The 23,453-nt window shown below is 37.3% G+C and overlaps 1 protein-coding gene across 4 annotated transcripts in view; it reads right to left on the bottom strand.

The window, feature by feature from the left end:
* Positions 1-23,453, bottom strand: part of CWF19L2 (CWF19 like cell cycle control factor 2) — a 91,814-nt gene that overhangs the window by 13,472 nt on the left and 54,889 nt on the right. For all 4 annotated transcript variants that reach the window (XM_074816145.1, XM_074816148.1, XM_074816147.1 and 1 more), the window contains 3 exons: positions 22,924-23,061; positions 5,701-5,913; positions 3,414-3,530 (listed from right to left, as the gene is read on the bottom strand). In XM_074816145.1, coding sequence (XP_074672246.1) covers positions 3,414-3,530; positions 5,701-5,913; positions 22,924-23,061 — 468 coding nt within the window. The remainder of the gene's footprint in view (positions 1-3,413; positions 3,531-5,700; positions 5,914-22,923; positions 23,062-23,453) is intronic.

Here is a 23,453-nt window from a genome sequence, read left to right as displayed (position 1 = left end):
TGCACACACTCAACAGCCTCTCCTGCCTGCTGGGGCTCTGGCTGCCCATGCAGAAGGGCAGCTCTAACATGCTGCAGCTGTAAATTGGGATCAGATGCAGCAAAAAGAGTTGTGAAAAGAAGAGCTGTGAGAAGTGAGGGCCTGCGCCCCGTCACTGAGGAGCTGCAATTACGTTCAGGCCCTCACTTTTGGTCCTCCCTGAGCTAAGTTTCAGGGATGCCTGTGCCCAGCTGTGTACCTGGCACATCTTGGCCTTGACTTGCTGACTTGACCTTGAACCTAAGACATCACTGCAGACTTGTCTGACCATCACTGGGCCACAGATGACCCTGTCTACCATCATGGGACCTGTCCTCTTCTCTGGGCTTGGGTAACATGGGACTGACTCTTGTCAGTGAAGTGACTTCCCCCACCTGCCTTGTCCACCACCTTCCACCCTTGACTTATCTTCCTGTGGAGCAGCCTGCCCTTGCTGCTCCCTGACTCTTGGCAGTTGGTATTGGCATCTAAGATATGCAAAAGCATCATTCTATAGCTTACAATGTAGAGGCTGAACTAAATTATCAAGCACAAGGGATGATTTCTGAGACTCACTCAGACTCATTTTCAAATGCACAAAAGATCTGACTTTGTGGCAGGGTGAATTGTTTCCAAAAGTGTCTCAAGATCTTGAAAACTGCTTTTTAAAAAATTAAATGTTCCCTGTATCATTTCCACAGTGTAAGTCAAGAAATCATTGAAACTGTATGAGCATCACAGACCACAGGTACCAAAGCTCTACAACTCACATAAATAGTAGGTTGTCCTAATGCTCAGAAGCACAAACACCACAATTAAAAGGCTAATCCCATCTAAAGGTTTAAGATTCCCTATTTTAATGTAAACAGAGAGTTGATGAATCAAACAAGCAAATACACACAACCATCAGCAAGTACTGAAGTAAACCAGATGGAAAACAAATCACTATCAGGCTTTCAATGCAACAGGACTAGAAATTGAGCTCTCTTCTCCCCAGCCCTTTGTCATCTTGCACAGCATGAATCAAACTAAAAGTCTAAGGAACTTGGTCAAATATAATCTTATCCAGGTATTTAAGCTCTCAAAGCAGGCCCTTGTGCCCTGAATTTCTCCTCACAAATAAACTGCTCCATGCTATGACAAGAAAACACTACCACCACCCCCCTAACACAACCAATGAAACACAGCTAGAAGATATTGCCCAGTGAATAGATCATTGTACCAGGACTGATACCAGACTTGATTGCACAGCGTGACAGGCAACTCTGAATTAACAGCTTGTTGTCTTCTCCCCCTCACCCTGGCCCACAGACCTATACCTCTGAAATACACCAAAGCAAGCTACTGTGTACCCTGCAGTATCAACTGAAATACAAATCCACTGAAAAGCCTAGAATATCTGCAGATGTTAGCTAATGTTTCCCAGACTGCATTTTCTTGGTTTTAAATACATTGCACTTTTCCTCCAAATTCTGAGCAGGCCAAAACATCAAGTATAATTAGCACTGGTAAGGACAAAACCATTCATAAGGGCAAATAAGAGGACTTGGCTTATGCTCAGAAGCACAAGGCATTGATACATGTAACAATTCAGTCAATCCTGAACATGTAAAGATCTGCATCTTTTCATATTAAAAAAAAGTACATGCATATTTACTTTGGCAAGTGAGCACATCACTCTAAAGCACACAATATGTTAAATTCAAGTGCTTGAAGGCATACAGTATAAAAGAACCCTTCTTGCTTTATCCAGCATATCTTAAAAAAAAAAAATCCCAGAAAAAATAGTTAGCTAAAACATGTGCTTAATATAGCATTTCATGAATATTTAAAGTGTGATTATTTTTCTCCCCTCAACAGCAATATAAAATATGGCTCTGACATCAGAAAGTTAGTTTAGTCACTGAGTAAGTGTATACTTATACTCCTGCTAAAGCCCTCCAGACTCCTACTGAATTACACAGAAGCTGAAAAATAAAAAATAAATTAAAACAACCCATCTGTGTCCATCACCTCCCAGAGTGCTTTGTTGCAAATAAATGTTTAAACTGTCTATGAATATATTCACAGGGTCAACGGATAATGGTTTTACCAACTAGTTGTATTTTCTAGCAAGGAAAAGACTAGCATTGAATACAGGAACTGCATTTGATTATCTTTTCTTTATCCTATTTTCCTTCTCATATAAATTTAGAAAAATTATCATCTATTTAGTTAAAAGAGGTTAGGATAAATAGATATAGATTAAACATATTTATCACTTTTCCCCATGCTCTGTTGTTCCTCCTGATCTTACTTGTGCTTATTTGCTTCTTATCCAGTTTCTTAGGCATTTCTGTCATATACAAAAGAACTCCTTTTCCTTCCTGCTTTGGGGGAGCATAATTTACTAGGAAACACTGTATAAAAATTACATCAGCCATAAGAATCAATGTAGGAAGCAAATCTGGAAAGTCAGAGAATCCATCTGCCAGGCTTGAGGCAAGTACAATTTTACTTAAACCGTTTCAAACTCATGAATTAACCTGTTTTTAAATCTCAGCAATTGCAAGCAACAGAGGCTTTCCTGTAGTCTGAAACAGTCTCCAATATTTTTTTTTTATGTAAGAGGTTGCAAGTTGTTTTTCCCTTCTAATAATCCTGATGGCAGGGAGGGGGGATTAACAATCACAGTCAATCTCTTAGGGAAGAGCTTGTTCCATTCCTCCCTTGATTTTCCTTTTCCAAAGAAAACAGAACTCAAAACCTTCAAAACATCTTCATAAGAAAGTTGGAAAGCATGACCCATCATGCTTGGAACTTTATTCTAACAATTCTTTTTAAAAACAGTAGGAAATAGGATTCTAACAGGGACCTCACTGATTTGAAAAAGAATGAGAGTTCTCTCTCAATTGACATCCACCCAAAACCCCAGATTAGCTTTAAAAATCTGATGATATGTAAACAACATATCTTCAGCTTGTATTCCATTATAAGTGATTTTTCTGCCCTCATAATCTTTTTCTTTTTCTTGGCACTCCCAAGGAAATCCTAACTATGAAGCCAGTTATTCCACTTTCTGTAAGGGATCAGTTGTACCTGCATCATCCCTGATAGATGTTCCTCTAAGCTGGTTTCAGAGACCTCCCATGACAGAGGTTCTGCAGCATTCCAGGCAACTTTTTCTAGTGCTTATAGATGGGAACTTTTCTTCAGTGTTTACCCTGCATCTCCCTTTTTCAATATCTGACCACTAATTTTCATCCATAATGTAAGAATATTCTGCCCCTTAGTGAAATCAGAAAAGAGCTGCCAGGCTGAAAATTATGAAAATAGGTACTTATCACAAGTATATTATTATTCAAAACAACATTATTTTACAACAGTGTAAAACATGAGACAGTTTCTCAACTGACCTGGATTTCTTCCCAGATGTCTTCATCCAACAGAGTGGCTGCAGTATGGTGCTGTAGAGGAGCTATCAGGCAGTGACCTTCAGTAAGGGACTGGGTGCTTGGTAGAGACAAGTATACCTATAAGAAGCAAACAAAAACTGAAGTGCCCATTTTCCTAACATTAAAAACCGCCCCATTTCTGAGGTTAAGAAATACATTGTTTGCTAATTCAAAGCAATAGAAGCCATTACCTTCTAATTACAGCAAGGTATTAGCAATTTGAGTGTTTTTAGAAGGTCCCATTATCCATCAGTAGGTCCAATGAATAAGTAGTATGCAGAGAGCAGTTACACCAACAAGGCAGTAATATCAGCCTTATAGACCAGCTGGTATCCTAACTATTATGCAATCACACTGTTTAGTCCACTACAATACATTTTCTTAATATAGATACATATCTGTATGGTTTTTTAATAAAATTTTATATATATATATAAAATGCATACAGATATACCTCTGTATATACTATCTATTAGATATATAAACACACGATATATACAGATTCAATGGCTCGATGTCCAACTGGAGACCAGTGATGAGTGATGTTCCTCAGGGGTCAGTATTTTTAACCCATGTTTATTTTACCAGTGCTGTTTAACATCTTTGTCGGCGACATGGACAGCAGGATTGAGTGCACCCTCAGCAACTCTGCCAGTGACACCGAGCTGTGGTGTGGTCAACATGCTGGAGGGAAGGGATGTCATTCAGAAGGACCTTGACAGGCTTGAGAGGTGGGCCCGTGCAAACCTCATGAAGTTCAAAAAGGCCAAGTGCAAGGTCCTGCACATGGGTCAAGGCAATCCCAAACACAAATACAGGCTGGGCCATGAGTGATTGAGAGCAGCCCTGAGGAGAAGGGCTTGGGGCTGTTGGTTGATGAGAAGCTCAACATGACCTGGCAATGTGCACTTGCAGCCCAGAAAGCCATGTCCTGGGCTGCACCAAAAGAAGTGTGGCCAGCAGGTCGAGGAAGGTGATTCTTCCCCTCTACTCCACTCTTGTAAGATCCCACCTGGAGTACTGTGTTCAGCTCTGGGGGCCCAACATACAAAAGACATGTCCCTGTTGGAGCGAGTCCAGAGAAGGGCCACGAAGATGATCAGGGAGCTGGAGCACCTCCTTTATAATGACAGGCTGAGAGAGTTGGGGTTGTTCAGCCTGGAGAAGAGAAGGTACCAGGGAGGCCTTATAGTGGCCTTCCAGTACTTAAAGGGGGCCTACAGAAAAGATGGGGAGGGACTCTTTACAAGGGCATGAAATGATAGGACAAGGGGTAATGGCTTTAAACTGAAAGAGGATAGATTTATATTAGATGTAATGAAGAAGTTCTTCACTATGAGGGTGGTGAGACACTGGAACAAGCTGCCCAGAGAGGTTGTGCATGTCCCCTCCCTGGCAGTGTTCAAGGCCAGGTTGGACGGGGCTTTGAGCAACCCGGTCTAGCAGAAGGTGTCCCTGCCCATGGCAGGGGGGTTGGAACTAGATGATCTTTGAGGTCCCTTTCAACCCAAAGCATTCTATGATTCTATACAGATACATGCACAAGATACATGTCTGTTTGCATTTTTATATATATATATAAAATATATATATAAAATCTACCTATATAAAAAAATAAATGCAATGTACCATAACGCATATCTGTGCACTTAATTCCTTGGTCTATAAAAAGTTTCAAATCAAACTAAAAACATCAATAATAAATGAAAACTTTGAGACAGAATGACAAAATAGCATATACTGAAGCATTTCAGATGTTATAAATCCAACTATTTACGCAACTTTCAGAAGCCATAACAGAAATGGGAAAAGTTCCCCAAACCAAACTTCTGTCTATTTCAAAGTATTTTAGGTTTTAAAATTGAATTCTCCACTTAATTTTCTTTGATATCATCAACATACAGCTCTTTACCATTTCAAATTTCCTCCAGTGCAGTGTGATTTAGTCTTCCACAAACCAACCTCTGCATCAGATCTTTCATTATTGCTCTCGTCTTCCACAAATCCATAAACGTGAAGTTCTGATACCAAAGATTAGCTTTAAAATTCATGACAGATTTATATCTTTTTCTGCCTCACCCTTGAGGAATTTGTGAAATCAATTGGAAGAGCAAGGAAAATAAGATGCAGAACAATAAATCATTTCACAGAAGCAATTCATTCTTAATCTTAGACACTCTAACATCAACACTGCTTTCCTTTATTTCTTTTTTATTTTTACATTTATGTTAAATTGTTATTTTCTTACCTTGGTGCCAATTGCAATAATAAGATGTTTAGAAAGTTCACTGCTATCAAAGCAGTATGGGCACTTTTCCATGCGTGCAGCAAGTTGTTGGTGCTCACGTATTGCTTTTCTTCTTTGTATTTCTTCCTCTTCCCCACTGCGCGCTCTTTTGGCTGCTTTGGAAACAAACATGTCATCCAGTGTGTAGTATTCTCTGTCAGTTTTTTCCATGAGCTGAAAAGATATACAGAAAAAAATGCGTGCATGTATAAATAAGCAAGAAAAAATACTTAGCTCTTTGTAGTATCCTTTATTGAGGAAAGTATAAAGTACATAAGCAGTAGCACTGTCTCCTTCCATACGGCGTCTGCAGCACATGCAATCACCAGGTACATCTCTTAAGAGCATAGGTATTAAAATACAGATGTGTGACACCAGTGAGAGCAGTATATTACTATATTACATCTTAAGTTAAGGGCTAGGTATTTCAGTATTATCTCGATATAACCACAGCTTTAAATAGATGCACAATTTTTTATATCATATATATTTTATTTGTCTTCCCTCTCCTCCTCTCCTGTTACAACTCTCACTATCCATTAACTCATCTCTTGTGAAATAACTAGACCACAACTCTGCACTTCATATTCTGTGAAAACATGTCAACAGTTATTCTTACCAAGAGAAGAGTACTAAGCCATTTTGTGAAGAAAACAGTCTTTGTCTTCAATTTTAACCTTTCTTGAGTATACCTGTTGCTAGATATGGATAACAAACACAACTAGCACATTACCATAAACAAGGCTGAATGATCCACAGGTATTTTGTTTGATCATTAATTACTACATATTAGTTACATGTGCCACATTTAAAAGGAAACTCTGACAATATTAAATTTGTTATGAAGACATGCTTGAGGGTCAGTGGTGTGTTACAGGGTCTTAACAGTGGAAACCCACACAAACTGGATACATGTCACCTAGACGATATTTAGGAGGAATGGAGTCTGTAGATAAGAACTGGAGGAACTGAAGGTGACACAAGGTGACAGAGGACATGGTAAGAAGGTGGACTTATGGCAATAGCAGTAAAAGACAAAGGATGGAAAGGAAAGCAAGGAAAATATGGAGGTCATGGGACTCAAACCCACATGTCACTAGATTTCACTAAGCTTCGTAACTCACAGAACACTTTATATATAGAGATACAGATAGATAGATAGATATCATTAGGCGTTATCAATCTTTTTTTATTTTGATGATAAACAAATCCCATGACATCTTGCCTAAATCAAGACTTAGCAAGTCTTGATTGTAAAGATTAACTTTTTAAAGGACTTAGGAAAGTATTTCTCCATTTTCTACTTTGGCCATTCTACACGACTTTAAAATTATGTGCTATTAATACCCTGTCCTGGTTTCAGCTGGGATAGAGTTAATTTTCTTCCTAGTAGCTGGTACAGTGCTGTGTTTTGGATTCAGTATGAGAATAATGTTGATGACACACTGATATTTTAGTTATTGCTAGGTAGTGCTTATCCTAAGTCAAAGATTTTTCAGTTTCCCACGCTCTGCCAGCAAGCAGTGCACAAGAAGCTGGGAGAGAGCATGGCCAGGACAGCTGACCCAAACTAGCTAAAGGGATATTCTATACCATAGAACGTCATGCTCAGTATATAAACTGGGGGGAGTTGGCCAGGAGGGGTGGATCACTGCTTGGGGACTGGCTGGGCATCCGTCAGCAGGTGGTGAGGAACTGCATTGTACATCACTTGTTTTTCTTGGGCTTTATTTCTCTCTCTTTTTGATATCTCCCTTTTCATTACAATTATTATTACTATTATTATTACTGTTCTTACTATTCTTGATATTATAATATTTTATTTTATTTCAATTATTAAACTGTTCTTATCTCAACCCACAAGTTTTACTTTTTCTCCAGTTCGTCTCCTCAACCCACCAGGGCAGGGAGGACTGAGTGAGCAGCTGCATGGTGCTTAGTCGCTGGCTCAGGTTAAACCACACATACCCTAAACATTCAACACCTATAGCTAAAGGAAATGTAAAAAGCATTCACAAGAATTTTTTCAAGTTTTTCTCTTTAAATGAAATCCCAGTGCTGCAATACTTCTATGCTCTACTTGACTGTAATTTTACCTTGAATAGTTTCAGTAATCTCCTTATCAAAATGGCAGGGAGAAGAAAAAACAGTACACTATACAGATTTCTTGATATTGGAGGTGCTGGTCCTTCAGAGTCTTGGCAGATTTATGTATGAGTAGTTTTGCTCCAAGAATTGCTAAGGAAATGGTAGAAGTGTCTTCACAACAAATCCTAATATATATTTAGAATACTGACTGGGATAGCTCTAGCAAAGGACTAATGTTAGCCAAAGGCATTTGGAAAGGCATACTATCATAATTGAAGCACAGTCTCCAAATAAAATCTTCCAAATATCCCAGGTGTAGTTTGTGTAGATAATCTGATATTTTAAAAAATTAAGACTTTATTTTGTAGGGTAGATAAGTAACATCCCCCCAAAAAAATCAGACAGCTTTTCCTGAATACTGCAATTCTCTATCACAGACCCATAGCTTATTTTGAATATGCTCAGTACTTTCATTACCAAACAACTGAGAAGCAGCCTCCTTAATATTACTTATTTTTTTAACCTTTAATTCATTTAACTGTTTATGTGCATTTCCTCCTGGAAGCCACTGAATACTAAAATCAACAGTTTAATAGTCCAACTCCATTCTTGTTCTGTTTTACTGCAATGTTGTAATTCTATATACAAAAGAACAGGACATTCCTGAGCTTTAGAAAAATATTGAGTGGTTTGGGTGTCAAAAATCAAGTCTCTGTTATTCTGTCATATAAGTGTAAAAAAGGTAAAATTAGAGCTTCGGTAGAAGAAACACCAAAAAGCACTACCTACAGAACGGCACCGTTTTGTTATTACCAAAAGTAAAGGTTTACTATTTTCTTCAGAGTTTTTTAATATAAAAAAATCTGCCATGAGAATGCAAATACACATGAAACAAGACAGCTGGCAGACTACAAAGAAAAGGAAGACTGGAAATCAGAACACCTTGGCTATCAAGAGTATCACATGCAGCACAATACCTTTACTATTTTGCTCTGCTTGTGCATAGTAGTAGTCATGCAAATTCCTGGTTTCTTATGCATGATCTCTTTGAAATAACAGTACTTTTCAAAACACCTTAAAAATACTCTACAGATCCTCCTGTGATGAAATAAATACTCATCTTATTAAACAGGCTGGATGATGCCTTTCTTCAACAGTGGGTAAAGTGTTGTATACAATGAGACATCTGGTACCCAAAACAGAATGCTCACCTAAAAAGCAGTAAACTTTATTAAAGTAAGTGCTGTCTAAAGACCAGATTTGGTTTCTCCTGGTACAGTCACGACCAACAGAAGATCACTACACTTCAAATGGTAATTCAGTAAGACCAAAAAGAAATGATGGTTCTGTTCTTCAAGAATTGTACCTTTCTGCATCATGTTTGATGCAATATGAAAAAATATTCAGAATTCAGTGACTCAAGCCTAAGAGTAGGTCTGAAGCAATATAAAGTCCAATACATGACCTTAAGTGGAGTCAATGAAAGCAAGCACAATTCAGGAGACTTAAAAAACGAACTATAAATGCAACAAAAAAAAAAAAAAAAGAAAAGTAAAAAACAAGCAACCAACTATCCATTGGCAAAAGCGAGAGTCACCCAAAAGAATGGTGAGAAAGATTCTCCAGTTGCACCAGAGAGTTCTCCTATTGCTTCCTGGAAATCCAACAGTAGTATTTCAGGATTCAAAACTAAGCCCTCAAAGTCAAGGGAAACAGTGGAAAGGATTAAATAATACCTTCACTTATAACATTACTAAACAAGCTATATATGTAAGTGGAATCGTGTGCATACATCACCCATTCAATGTAAGCTCCTAGTGCAGCCTGGATCCCACCCAAGGTCTATGCATCAGGCTAGAGTAAGTCAGTGGAGAGTCTTAAACAAAACTTTTGATTTTTCCTGGAAGTAAAAAGATGTGTAGGAGAGGTCTCCATACAGCTAGAGGCCATGGGAGCCAGACAAAACTGCACTTCTGGTTTAAAATGCAATATATGTTGGTCAACAGAATTAGATGAAGTACATTCGGGAATGTAAATGTAAGATTACTTTGGAGAAGTAAAGGAACAAGAAAAGGTAGGTAGCAATGCAGCATTTTGGGGGGAGAAGTCATAGTAAAGGGATAGAGGAGTATTCACAGATGAGGTTCAGACTACCTCTACCACAGAGTTTCTACCAGCAACAAAATTGCAGATCCCATTGCAATACTAACGAATAACAGAAATTAACAAGGAATGCAAGGCAGTTCAAGAAACCAACGCTCCAGCTTCAAAGGCATTAAATAAGTGCTTGAAATAAGCAGGATCTAAGAAAAAAGTTATTTTAAACATTTCAACCTGCTTGTGCAATAAACAAAGCCTAGTCATTAATAATTCATGCCCAATTCGATGCTGTTCAAGCACTATACCCTTCCCTTGCGGAATTAAAACAGACGAGGACAAAGTAGAAAGATGAGGTGTTGTTTTTTTCCCCCTTTTTCATACCTTTAAGTAGAAGTTTATGAGACCTTTATTCAAGTCATAAGTCTAGCACATCAATGCAAGTGCCATTATATTGCAGTTCTGAGACAGAGACCAAGTTACAGATGGTCACCCTGCCCCTGAATCTTCATTTCCTGCCCTGTTTTATCACATCCTTTAGATGACTTCAAAAGAGTGTTAAAAGGGGATATTTTCACCTCTAAAAACAAAAGCCATGAAAGGAATAAGAATTTCTTTGCAACTCCCCTACTACCATAGTGTCCTTCCAACATACCTAAAAAAACTGCGGGAAGAAACAAAAACAGGCAGAAATATCATCCAGCAAGAATTGTGTAGACCTACTGACATAAGGTATGATACAAATGTAAATGGGAAAATCCATTTAGCAATGTTTTCTGCCTTAAACAAAAAAACACTAATGACATTTAGTCTGCAATATTGGAGTAGTAGCAATGAACATTACTAACACATTCCTTGCCCATAGCAATGAAAAAAAATGTATGTATTTTTTAAGGGCATAATTCCTTAAATATGATTATTCCTCAAATCCTGCAAATGCCAAACATCAGTGTGTCAGAACTGAAATAAAATAAAATGTAGCTGCTACCATGGCAGACTAGAGAGTACTCTTCATCTGCTACTCCAAATATTGGCTTTTTGAAAAGTTATTTGGGAAAAAAAATGGAAATTCTCTTTTAAAAAATTTATACTCTTACAATAAGGTGCCCAGTGTGTTCTGCCAATTGCATTATTTGGCTATAATGAAATCTCTCAAAAAAAGTTAAAGGGGAATTGAATAAAAAGGAGGAAAGTGTTCTCCCAAATGCCAGAAGGAAAGCAAGTAATCATTTAAAAACTGATTTCTTTCATACATATCTTCTTCCATACAAAAGACAAAGCTAGTACAAATCCAAATGAGGAACTATGCTGATGTATTAGAGTTGCTAGAGAGCTGCTGTTCTGCATCAGCTGAAGCATCACACCTGTTAAACATGAAAGTCAGTGCATTCTGGAGTTGTGTATTTAGTGCCCTCACCATTCTTGATTCTGCTTTATAACGCCCTTGCTGTGTTTCAGGCACTGCACAGAGATCAGAAAGAGGTAGGAAGTCACTTCGATATATCACTGCCTAAAGTTAACATATGAAATTCAGATATCTATAAAGGCAGTGCACCTCAAGTCCTTGTTTCTACCAGGCACTGGCCAAAACCAAGAGCTGTCCTAAACTGACGTGCTCATAAGACAGATCATCTCCACAGTCCCTTGTCTTTTCTTTCCCATTTCACTTTTGTGTTACGGGCTATTCTGCCACATTCTTCCTTTGTATGCACCCTCTATTTTCCAACTTTCCTTTGTCTTTTGGCAAGCACCAATTAACCAGAGAACACACAGGCAGCTTTAGAACTCTTAGCACCGGCAAAATGACATAGCCTCCTACATCTCATAGCATAATTATGCAACTGTGCAATTTCTACCATCCATCTGACAGGGGATCTACCTTCCACAACCAGGATGCAGTTTTGGTTTAACCAACAGAGACGCCATCACAATTTTGCTTGTTCTGGCCAAGAAAGGCCTGTAATACACAAACATTGAAACAGCAGTCAGGGAAGACATCCAAACTTCTCTCAGGAGCAGATAAAAATCACCCTCTGGGCTCTCATTTGGACAGCTCAAATACAGTGCAAATGTGGCCAAAACCCAAGAAAAGGCGAGATATCTCTAACCATTCAGCACAGGAATTCAGAAAGGGATCAGCATCTGACTATGCATAAATGAGAATGATTTGAAAGAGGGAAAAATTACAATGTTGTATTTGCTGATGAAATCCTTAACATGATAATTACTATGAATAATCTGAATATATTACATGAATAATTTCATTATATAAAATGCTGTTCATAAAACAATTGATGTCTTTTTTCATTTTTTACGTTACTGAAGCCATCAGGCACCTTGGCACCTCCTAAAGTAACTGTTGCAGATCTGTGCAAGGTACACTCCAGGGTCAGCCTCATTTTTCTGCCAACATGTGTTCAGATCACTGAAACTGTATCTCATCACTTAATTTTAAACTGATTCTGTTTTTCTTATTCAAAAACCCCTGGAGTCTTATACACTGCTGGCTGCCTACACACTCTACCTGAAGTGTGCTGGGTGTTTGGTGTCTCATCTCTCCCTCTACTGCTATAGCTTGTTGCTCTTTGGGTGCACCCTTTCAAAAGAAAGCCCTAGTACAGAATTTAATATCATTGTGATATTGAAAGGAAGCCTCAAGAGACAGAACTCCTAATCATCAGGGATTATTTCCATATAATACCCTGAGTACACTTCTTTCCCCTCTTCAAATTGCCTCTGAAATTTGGGGAGGAAACAAGAAATTCCATTAAACTCAATTAACATGGTAACAAAAATATACCTGCATCTTTCTAGTGTGGGTTATTTTCAGCTTTTATGTACGCTTATTTTTCTGCTTATTTTCTTGTTCTACTTTGTATGCAAACTATTGAACTTCTGATTATCCTCTTTTCTCGCTAACGCAATCATAGTTAAAGTTACTTCCATATAAGCCAATAAAAGTGCATCTGCTCAGAAAATTTGTGAAAAGTGTCTATAGATTGTATAAAACGTATCAGTTTGGTTTTAAATTGTCATAGCAACACTGACGTCTTCAACTTTAAATGACAGAGTTAATATTCGTGGAATGTTGTACTCATAATATATTTTGGGAAGCTGCAGTAAAGAAGAATAAACTATTACTTTAGAATATAAACCTGAGTGACATATGAATACATCTCATCACATTTAAATTTATTCAGCATTTAGCACGTATTGCTTACCACAAAATCACCTCGGAAAACAGTTTTTCTGATCTCAAACAGCATTTGCTTAAACCAAATCAAAGCAGAATTTTATCATGTTGACTTTATTACAACTCCAATCTCCCTACAAGCAGAGACATCTGAATTTGTAGGTTTAATTCAACATATAATTCAGCACACAGGCATTTCCCAAACCTATCATTACAGTGAAATAAATAATATTTTAAACAATTAGTATCAAAGGATTTTAAGTTATCAGTTTTTTTGAGGCCTATGTCACTGACAGGAAAATATTGTAAATCAAGTTGATGAGCAAGGTAGTCCAGGCCTACCTTTGAGCAGCAAAAGTCAAGCAATAGACAGCAGAATACTGCTCCATGGTTAGGGACCACGCTCCTTTTTGTTTCAGTTACTTGAAAGGAAAACTGTAGATTTTGCTATAATTAGTTATTAGGACTGATAAAACTTTATATGCACGTCAATAAAATGAAATGTAAGCCAAACAAAATACCTTCAGCCACAGAATTCTGCTATTAAAAGCATAATTGGCAATTAACTTTACAGTTATCCCTGGCCAGACCCAGTACACCTAGAAAAGACTGTCTTGCACAAGTCTTCATTTGCAGCATATTTTTTAACATAATTCAGGAAGAACACCAAATGCTTACGCAGCCATTTAATATGGGCTGCATCTGCACAGTTTCTCCTGTCTTTCCTAATCCAGCTGTCACTGCTGTTGATTTGTTTCTGCACGCAGGAACAGCTTTAACTTTGCATCCACACAATATACACAGAAAGTTGTTCAGTGCATTGAACTGAAGTGTACCAGAACACAGAACAAGGTGTCTGAAATTATTTTCTCCTGGGTTTTCACATTAATTTTTTTACAGCAAACCATGCACATGCTCAGATCTTTTAAGTAAATGTAAAAAGCAACAGTGCACCAGAGCTTTGTTAGAGTTCTATCATCTCTATTAAATACTGTGCTAGAATGGCTTCACCATGTGAAGAAAGAGAAGAAGAAGGTTTATTACATAATAGTAGCAGCAGCAACATTCTGCATTTTTCACTTTAGCTTTTAAAGTGTTTCTAGACTATTATTTTGGTTTATGGTGATGCAAACGCAAAGATGTGCAACAGGAGGGTTTGCACAGCAAGTAAAAACGATAAGGATGAAAGCAATTTTCCATTTTACAGACTTCAGATCCAAGGAAAGGCAACATGCAAATTCCCTTTTTGCAAACATAATACCAGCATATCTCTTTACTAAATCCATAAATGAAGGTCAGCATTACTAACATAGTTCTGTATTTTTCACTGCTTAAATTCGTGTTATGGATTACTGCAGAGATTTTGAAATAAAACGAGTTTATGACCAAAATTTAAATGGTCTGATAAACAGTGTAACTTAATCTTTCTCTCTTTCTTTTAGCAAAAAGTAATCAAAAAGAAAAAAAATGCCTTAGTAGAATTTATGTGTACAAATAGAATGTAATTTCTATTGAGGTAATGTTCTAGAAATCATTATTGAGGTAATGTTCTAGAAATCAGTCTCTATACACCCACAAGCATCTATTGACATCTATTAGTGAAAGGATTACATAAGTCTTAACAGCATGAATTTGGGAAAACTGAACTACTTAAAACAGTCAAGGGCAGAAGGAACTACAGACAGGGTACTTCACGTTATCAGTAGTGAAAACCTAAGACTTCACACATATTTTGTACTCTAAAACTGAGGGGAAAAAAAAAATCATTTTTGAAATATTTTTTTGACTTTTTTGTATCCTATAGTCATGCTTCTGTAGCAGTGAGAACCCAATCTGCTTTCCAAGCTGAAGACAGTAAAAAGTAGAAATACAGTAACTTCAAACAGGTTTTTTTTCCTTTAGGCGTAACAGTGAAATATGAAAGAATCAGACTTTAAGGTCTGCATTTTTCTATATATCAGAAAGCTTACTGTTGGGTTTTTAATTGTTTTTAAAAAGCTTTTTCACCACTGAAAATTAAAATTTGAAGCTTTTTCGTTATATTCATAAATTTGACATAATAGTATGCATGGGACAGCTGTGGGAGAGGATGTATTTCAAATTGTCCAAGATAATTGACATCCACATCAACCTGCTTCAAACAGAAGCCAAAAGGTAACAGGAGGTAAGAGCCTCAAGTACAATAGGGTTGTATTAGAACCCCAACTAGAAAAAGAAGAATGGGCAAGAGAAAAATGGTAAATCAGAATTTGCTTTTCATCTAAATTTAAAACATAGGCTCAAGAGGCAAATAAACAGCAACAAGATGGCATATTCCCTCCCTCTGATCTCATAGAGCTCTTGAGAAAAGGAAACTTTACAGGTGGGAAAAAGACTTACAAGGACAAGTATGGCTTGACCACAACAGATGTTTAGTCTATGAATCTGAGTGGGAGTCACACATGAGATAACGCTATATAGACCTTCCCTTGCCAATAGGATTAAACAGAGGTTTCATGGATAGAGATTTTGAGTCTATGTACTGACATTTCTTCCAAGTCTCATTTAAGAAAGTAAATCCTTCTATGAATTATATCTATTTCAACATCTCCATATCCCTTCATAAAACTGCAATTATGTCATTATCTTCAGAGATTCATAACAACTAACCTGTATATCATTTGAAATACCATTAAACCACTAAATATCAGGAAAGTAATATTCATGTGGAGCAGAGCATTCAGCTGTGTAAAAGCCAGAAAACATGCTGGTCTATCTTTCTCATTCCATCCCCATTTCCTCTGTCCTCAACAGCCACATGGCTGGAATTTTCTTTTTGGCACAGTGATAAAAGCCCTGGGAAAATCCATGAAGGAAATAATAGTGCTGTAGTCTATATGCTTAGTGGTAACCACGGCTGGCCACAGCCACAATTGTATGGGGAATTACACTGCTGGCTGGTCCAACATGTCACAGGAGTAGGAGCAAACACACTGCACAAGACAGAGGTGATGAAGACCAGGAGTGTTTAGGCTCCTCTGTTCACATTGGATTAAAGGTGGCAATAAGGGTCATCATACTCCATAATCAATGAGTTGTAAGAACTGGAGAGCCACCTTGCTGCCAGACACTGAACATTCACTGCACTGAACAAGATATAGACAATATGGAAAAATATAGTATGACCATAAGATAGAAGATCTAAAACAAAAAAACAAAACAAAAAAAAACCACACACACAAAAAAAAACAAACAAAAAACCCAAAAAACACCACCACAGACATATTTGGCTATATTATGGTAGAAGAAGGTTCTTAAATTTGTAATTTAACTTTTCTTTTTACTTGGCTGAGGAGCCAGCAATTTTAATTGAAAAAAATAATTTTGGTAATTCAAACAAATCTTGGTTTGTTTTCCATTCAGCCGAAAAGAAGCATCCAACTGAACCTAAGGATGAGCCACTCAAACATCTGTTTTCCTGCAAATTATGTTGGCATCAGATCTGACATTAGAATTTATGGAAGCTAAAACACCACTGTAATAAGAAGCAGTTGTGCAGTAGAGATCCTTACAGGAAGTTTGTGGTAAAAATATACGCTGTATTCTTCAAAAGCAATTGCCTTGTCTGCAGTGGATAACTTCTTCTATCCCAAATAGCCACTCCTAGAAAATCACAACAATCACTCAACAAAAGCAGTTCAGACTGATTAGATGAATGAAGTTATTCAACAGAAGTTAAGGGATAGGATCTCCCTTCTCCCATCCTAGGTAGGATAAAATGTACAGACTTTCAGCAGTTTCCTCCCACCACTCTTCCGAAAGGTGACAGATTCAAATACCTTCAAAACCTAAACGTGACTTGCATGGGACTGGAGGACTTACAGTACCATGAATTAAAATTTGGACAACTCAAAATCCATTGCAACAGTAATTGACAAAAACATCTACTTTAAGCACATGCTCCAGCACACTTAGCTAGTAAATAATTAATATGGCTCAATCTTAAAATATTCGTCAAGAGCTAGCTCTTCATTCAAGAAGTTTGTTCTAATAAAATAATGTGATGGAGTTTATCTTTGCCTAATAACAAAAGAAACACAGTACATAGCATCTGACCTAAAGCTTACTGAATCCAGTAGGAACTTCAGAGACTTCCCAAACTAAAATAAAGCAGTTGCATAAGCCAGGAAACACAATACATTCTTGTAACATTATTAAAAACAAAACAAAAACTACAAAAAAAAAAAAAAAAAACAAAAAAACAACAAAACAACAAAAGGAAAGAAGTCTTTAGAATGAAACATACTAAACTCAGCTCCTTGCTCTAACCCAGTGTGATCATTTTATGTTGAATAATCAATCTCCAGCAATGGCTAAAACATATGGAGAAAAGCATAAACAAAGCACGTAGAACTGTCACTTCTGCTACACACTTGCAGCATTTCACTGTGGAAATCCTGAGCCAAAAGCCTATCTAGATCTCCCTATTTAATATTTACCAGTGAAACTGTACTTCACAAAGTTGCTGTATCTTTTTTCCTCCCACTCACAATTAAGGCCTCCACAGCATCTCATGCTCTATAGCACAAGTTCTACAATTTCCCTCTTCACTGGAAAAAAAAAAAAAAGCCAAAACCCTCCTTCATGTTAAATTCTGCTCTGTGACCACTTCACATATAAGAAACAAAAATACTTGTTTTCTATTAAACTTTTATGCTAATTGTGTGTTCTAGTCTACCAGCTGCCTCCCCCCCCCACTCCCAGGCTGAAGAAATACTGCTTACTTGGGTCTTCTTCAAATGCTCACCACTCTGTGCCTTTGACCACAGGATATGCTTTATGAGCTTGGGTAGCATTCAAGCTATGGGTGCACTATACTAGCCTTATATGTTTTCAATTGGTCCTAAATTCCCTTTTTCACAATCTCCAAAATTCTGCTTCTCTTTTTAATCACACCAGCACTGAGACAATGTTTGCAGACTCTCAATGACTCTCAAATCAAGCAGTAACAGCCTCTTGTGGTATATGCACAGTTATGGCTTCACCCAGCTTCGCGATTACTGTCATTTTGCATTCATCAACCCTGACTTTCATCTGAATTTATTGCCTCGATACCTGTGGTGGGATCTCTTTCTCCTTATTTGAAAGGTCTACAGCATAATCTCCTGTGTCTGAGCTAGACATCATAATTTCTTTTATACCCATAATGTCTTTCAGACAGCATTCAAAATAGGACAGATGATTCACACCCCTCTCTCCAGCAACACGCTAAAGTGAATCTTAAGAATCAGTTCAGATACAAGTTTCACAATGTTAGAAAAATCCCAGCTTTGTATTTTAAAATTCTATAATTTACAATTTACAGTGCCCTCCATTTTTGACAGTCCTGAATAACTATGTAACAATAACAAATTGTCAGGTCATCAAGTGTCCCTTCCTCCAGATGGTTTATGTATGTGTTGAACAGAAGAGATTCCTGATGAATCCACTGGTAGCCTCCTTTTGTAATAAAAAATAACCGTTTACTTCTGCCCTCTGTTTTCTTTTTAAAGATTGCCATTATACTTGTCATCTTCCACTCCTCAGGATGAATAAAGATTACACTCAGTAGTTCATAGTTCTGCATGTCACACCTGACTTCTTTCAGACCACTTAAGTGAGGACCATTCACTTTTAGTAATTTGTTATTATTCATCTCAAATACAAGTTTCTTTTTAAAATAATCCATTTCTATAAATTTGAGCTAAAATTCATTTTACTGACACTGTTAACTTCAGAGTTTTTCACTTGTTCCCTGTAAATAATGGCTCAGGCAAACGAATCACTCTGACCTCATTTATAGACAATATTAATCCAATTAGTTTATTAGTTCTTCTGGTATGCTCTTACCTTTCCTAAATGCTCTAATTACACCTTGATCAGGTTTTTTCAACACCACTTTTCTTCAGGCTTCTTGCTTCCAATGAGTTTAACTCCTAGTTTTATGCTTTTAGCAAACTCAAAATAATTACTTAAAGTAATTCCCTCAAGATAATTTCTCAATCTTTCTTATCAAAGTTTATTTCTAAGCCTGCTAGGCTCACACTCTTCTCCATTCTCCTTACTTGGACATGACAAGTACTTTTTAAGTAACAGTTGGATTCTGGATTTGATTTTTCTTTTAAACTCCAGAAGCTCTTTATTCTTCTGTTCACCCACCCTTGGATTTATTTTTAAATAAAAACAATTAAATAAATTTTTATCCCATTTTGGGAGGGTGTTCACACCCTTAGAACGTTTTCACCAGTGGCAGACATGTGCAGTTAGCACTGAGTACTAGAGTCCCCCATAACCTGTAAGCATTTCCTTTTTCCATATTCATTTTAAACTTCCACTAAATAGACTCCACACTTCTATAAAGAGGCAATTATGAAGAAGTTAAACACTAAAGTTAAAAGTTAAACACTATATTGCATTTTCCTCTACTACGTGGATGCAGAAGTTCAGTTTCCAAAGTCCACCCTCATTTGTACAGAACCTTTATTTTTAAAATGAGCCAGGCTATTTCTGCATCATTCCTAAATGGATCAAATTTCTCCATTGTCCCAGAAATCCTTACAGTGCAATTAACTAAAATCTTTGAGGAACCGGCTGCAGGTATGAGAATGCTAACCAAAGATGTTATGCATATAAGATTTGGTTTTCTGTTTTCTTCAAATTCAGTAATTATAGCTCATGCCTTTTAGCAATAGGTACAGATGATAAAATGGGAGATGAGGAGCCACAGAAAGGAAGTAACAGGGGGCATTCAGTCCAATTCCCAACTAACATAACTATCAATAAACCAAAAGCCAAGAGAAACACCAGGTAAGGCGGTACCATAAAAACTTCCAAATTGCTGAAGGCAGGGAAAGTACATAAAGGCTGCATCATTGGAAATGCGGCCTGTTCTTATACTCTTTCTCCTAAGCAGTCACTGTTGGACACAGAATAGTGGGCTGAATGAATCTCTTGCATAGCTGCTCTTGCATTAAGTGTCTCGGTCATCAAGAACTTGGAAAATTCACAGCATTTCAAAATTGAATTAAAAAAAAGAACAGAACAAAAAATACAAAGAAAAAAATATCAGAATTTTCCCTTTGAAGACTTATGAAAGTAAGTAATATAGAAATCTTTGATCTCCCTTTAAGTTTGCTAGTCTCCCTTGCATTAATAATTTCTTAATATAATGTCAAAAATACAAAAACTAAACCAAGGACAACTCAACAATGCTCTAAGAGTCAAACGTTATTTCCAGTTTAAGTGAACAAACTTGGAATCGATAAATATATGAATACACAAACAATACTTTTCAGAAAGTTCAGAAAATTCAGGGGCTAATGACAATTACATAACTGTATAAATGGACACATGTTTCTCAGAAAAGTCAAAATGGCTTTTCATTTGAGTTTGGAAAAATCCAAGCAAAAAAAGTATTTCTCTTTTTGAGAGCACTCCCTCCTAAGCCTTCACAGGGGCACTGCAAACATTTGCTGTTACCAAACTCAGGAAGCTCGAAAATTAGCCTGCTTTTATTTTCACATCTCTGAAAAGAATCAAAGCACAAAAAGCAATCCTGTAAACAGTTCCGTGGAAGCAGTCACATGAAAACATCAGACTAAAGCCAGGACAAGTTGAGCACATTAATAATAATTTCAGAAAGACATGTTAATATTGATTTACAAACTCACCTTTGATGCCCAGATTTTAAAGATTTTTTTTAAATTCCATTCCACTTATGTTTTAATATAGACATTCATACACGCATACCCCAACCACCATTTTTCACAAAAGTTATCTCTTCTAAAGGAAATACTTAATGGAGACAAGACAACACAAGATGAATAAGGTCCTTGAGAAAATGGCAACCATTTCTATTTGTCATGCTTATTATCGTATGATATGGATAGTACAAAGTTTTATTTTGTCCTTACATTTTCATTTACTTGTAAATGTTTCAATGACAGATATGCTGCTTAATTACAGTTAATAGCTTGCACTATTACACAGGTTTTGAAGTAAAGTTTTATGTGTCCAGGGCTTTTTTTTGGAAGGAAAGGTAAAGAAGGAAGTCAAATACTGGCAACAAGACGTGTTTATTTAACTGGACTTCAAGGGCATCATTTTTTTGAGTATGCCAGTGTGCCAGAAAATGAGAACTTTCTACCAGAAGCAGCTGAATGAGAAGATGCATAAACCACACTAAGTTCTGATAATCTCTCCAGAAGAACTTCCCAAATGGTTTATAGCATCAGGTTAAATATTTTCTACTGGGCACTATCATGGCTTTTCCGATTCTTTTCACAGAATCATCTAGGTTGGAAAAGACCTTGAAGATCATCCAGTCCAACCATTAACCTAGCACTGACAGTTTCCAACTACACCATATCCCTCAGCGCTATGTCGACCGACTCTTAAACACCTCCAGGGATGGGGACTCTACCACCTCCCTGGGCAGCCCATTCCAACACCTAACAACCCATTCTGTAAAGAAATTCTTCCTAATATCTAGTCTAAACCTTCCCTGGCGCAACTTGAGGCCATTACCTCTTGTCCTATTGCTTGTTACTTTGTTAAAGAGACTCATCCCCAGCTCTCTGCAACCTCCTTTCAGGTAGTTGTAGAGGGCGATGAGGTCTCCCCTCAGCCTCCTTTTCTCCAGACTAAACACCCCCAGTTCCCTCAGCCGCTCCTCGTACGACATGTGCTCCAGACCCTGCACCAGCTTCGTTGCCCTTCTCTGGACACGCTCGAGTCATTCAATGTCCTTTTTGTAGTGAGGGGCCCAAAACTGAACACAGTAATCGAGGTGCGGCCTCACCAGTGCCGAGTACAGGGGTAAGATCACTTCCCTGTCCCTGATGGCCACGCTATTTCTGATACAAGCCAGGATGCCATTGGCCTTCTTGGACACCTGGGCACACTGCTGACTCATTTTTAAGTATTGCCTGAAGAAGGAGAATTTTAGAAAGAAAAAAAACCAAACAAAACCAAACCTACTCTCCAGGACCTAGATTTTGTCTGCCTTCTAGACAAATGGAAAAACAAATTTTGTCTGTGATGATACTAATTCCATGCTAACAAGCTTCTTCAAAACTTGCTCGGTGGTGCACAAAATACTGAAGCAGTAACCTAGTAAAATTTGAAGCATGCTAAAGAAACTGTATATTGTAGCTATTGGAAATCATCTCTGTCAAACACTTCCACGTCAAGCACAGAAAGTATTCAACTTGGATGACAGAAATTAATCTTTCCATTTGCACTGCAGTATCTGTCTGTGAGTTGGCCACTCTTTTAAGTGGAATCACTCATGGAACTATAATGTATAAATCTGTGTAGCCTGTGAGCATAAATTATCTCATTATCCAGGACATATTGGTGACATTTCAGGTAGTCTGCTTCAAATCACATTGATTCTTGTAACTTCTAGATGGAAGACACATTCTAAACACTAAGAAAATGCTGGTTTTATTCGTCACAAATTTGGGGAAACTCTGCTTTGTTGGGGATAAGTAACCTATTAATGTACAACATACTCTAAAAGTGTTCACCTCAAAAACGTCAAATTCTACAGGCAGAGAAACAGCAGAATCGTCTCTATGAAGGAACTGAATGCACACATTTCCTGCATGCATGCAGGTTTCCATGACTTTGATAACATGTACCAGGACCATCTTACAGCAGACTACTTTATTCAAGACAATCAGAATTTTCAACAAAAGCAAGATACCTAGAGCACAGAGGCCTCACAACCTCCCTGATATACCAAAAAAATGCTTATTTAAAAAGCCATACACACAACACCTTACCTTTGATGCCATACGCATGAACAGCGAGTTTTGATCCTCTGCTGTTCTCATCTTCTCATTTTTGACCAAATCCTTGAGGTTCATACGATCATCATCCTGAAAATACCTTACTCTTTCTTTATCTATATGAGTAGGGACCTGGAAACAAACATATTGAAAATAAATATTAACCTAGTGACAAGATCAACTATAAAATTCAGATCCCAATAATTTCAAAAAGTTTAAAGAATCATGAATCAAGCTAAGCACATCTGAAACAGGCTTGTTGCTTCATTTGACCTAAGGAAAATAACATCTTCCCCTTTCTTCAACTTCATCAGTACATCTAAATAAAAATATAGCCTCTTCCTACAATCGCTAAACCCTTTATATCCTTAAGCTATCAGAGCTACAACATTACGACTCCAGAAAGATGTACAGTAATTCACTGGAATGGTTAATCAGCTCACAAAAATGGAATATTCCAGAGAATAATCTATTATTTACAGAAGCTTTTGAATTGCCAAGTCACAGACACTACCGAAACACAG

Source organism: Strix aluco, chromosome 2 (genome assembly GCF_031877795.1).
Source record: "Strix aluco isolate bStrAlu1 chromosome 2, bStrAlu1.hap1, whole genome shotgun sequence".
NCBI lineage: Eukaryota > Metazoa > Chordata > Aves > Strigiformes > Strigidae > Strix > Strix aluco.
The sequence above is the reverse complement of the archived record's forward strand: the minus strand, read 5'-3'. Positions and strand labels throughout refer to the sequence as shown.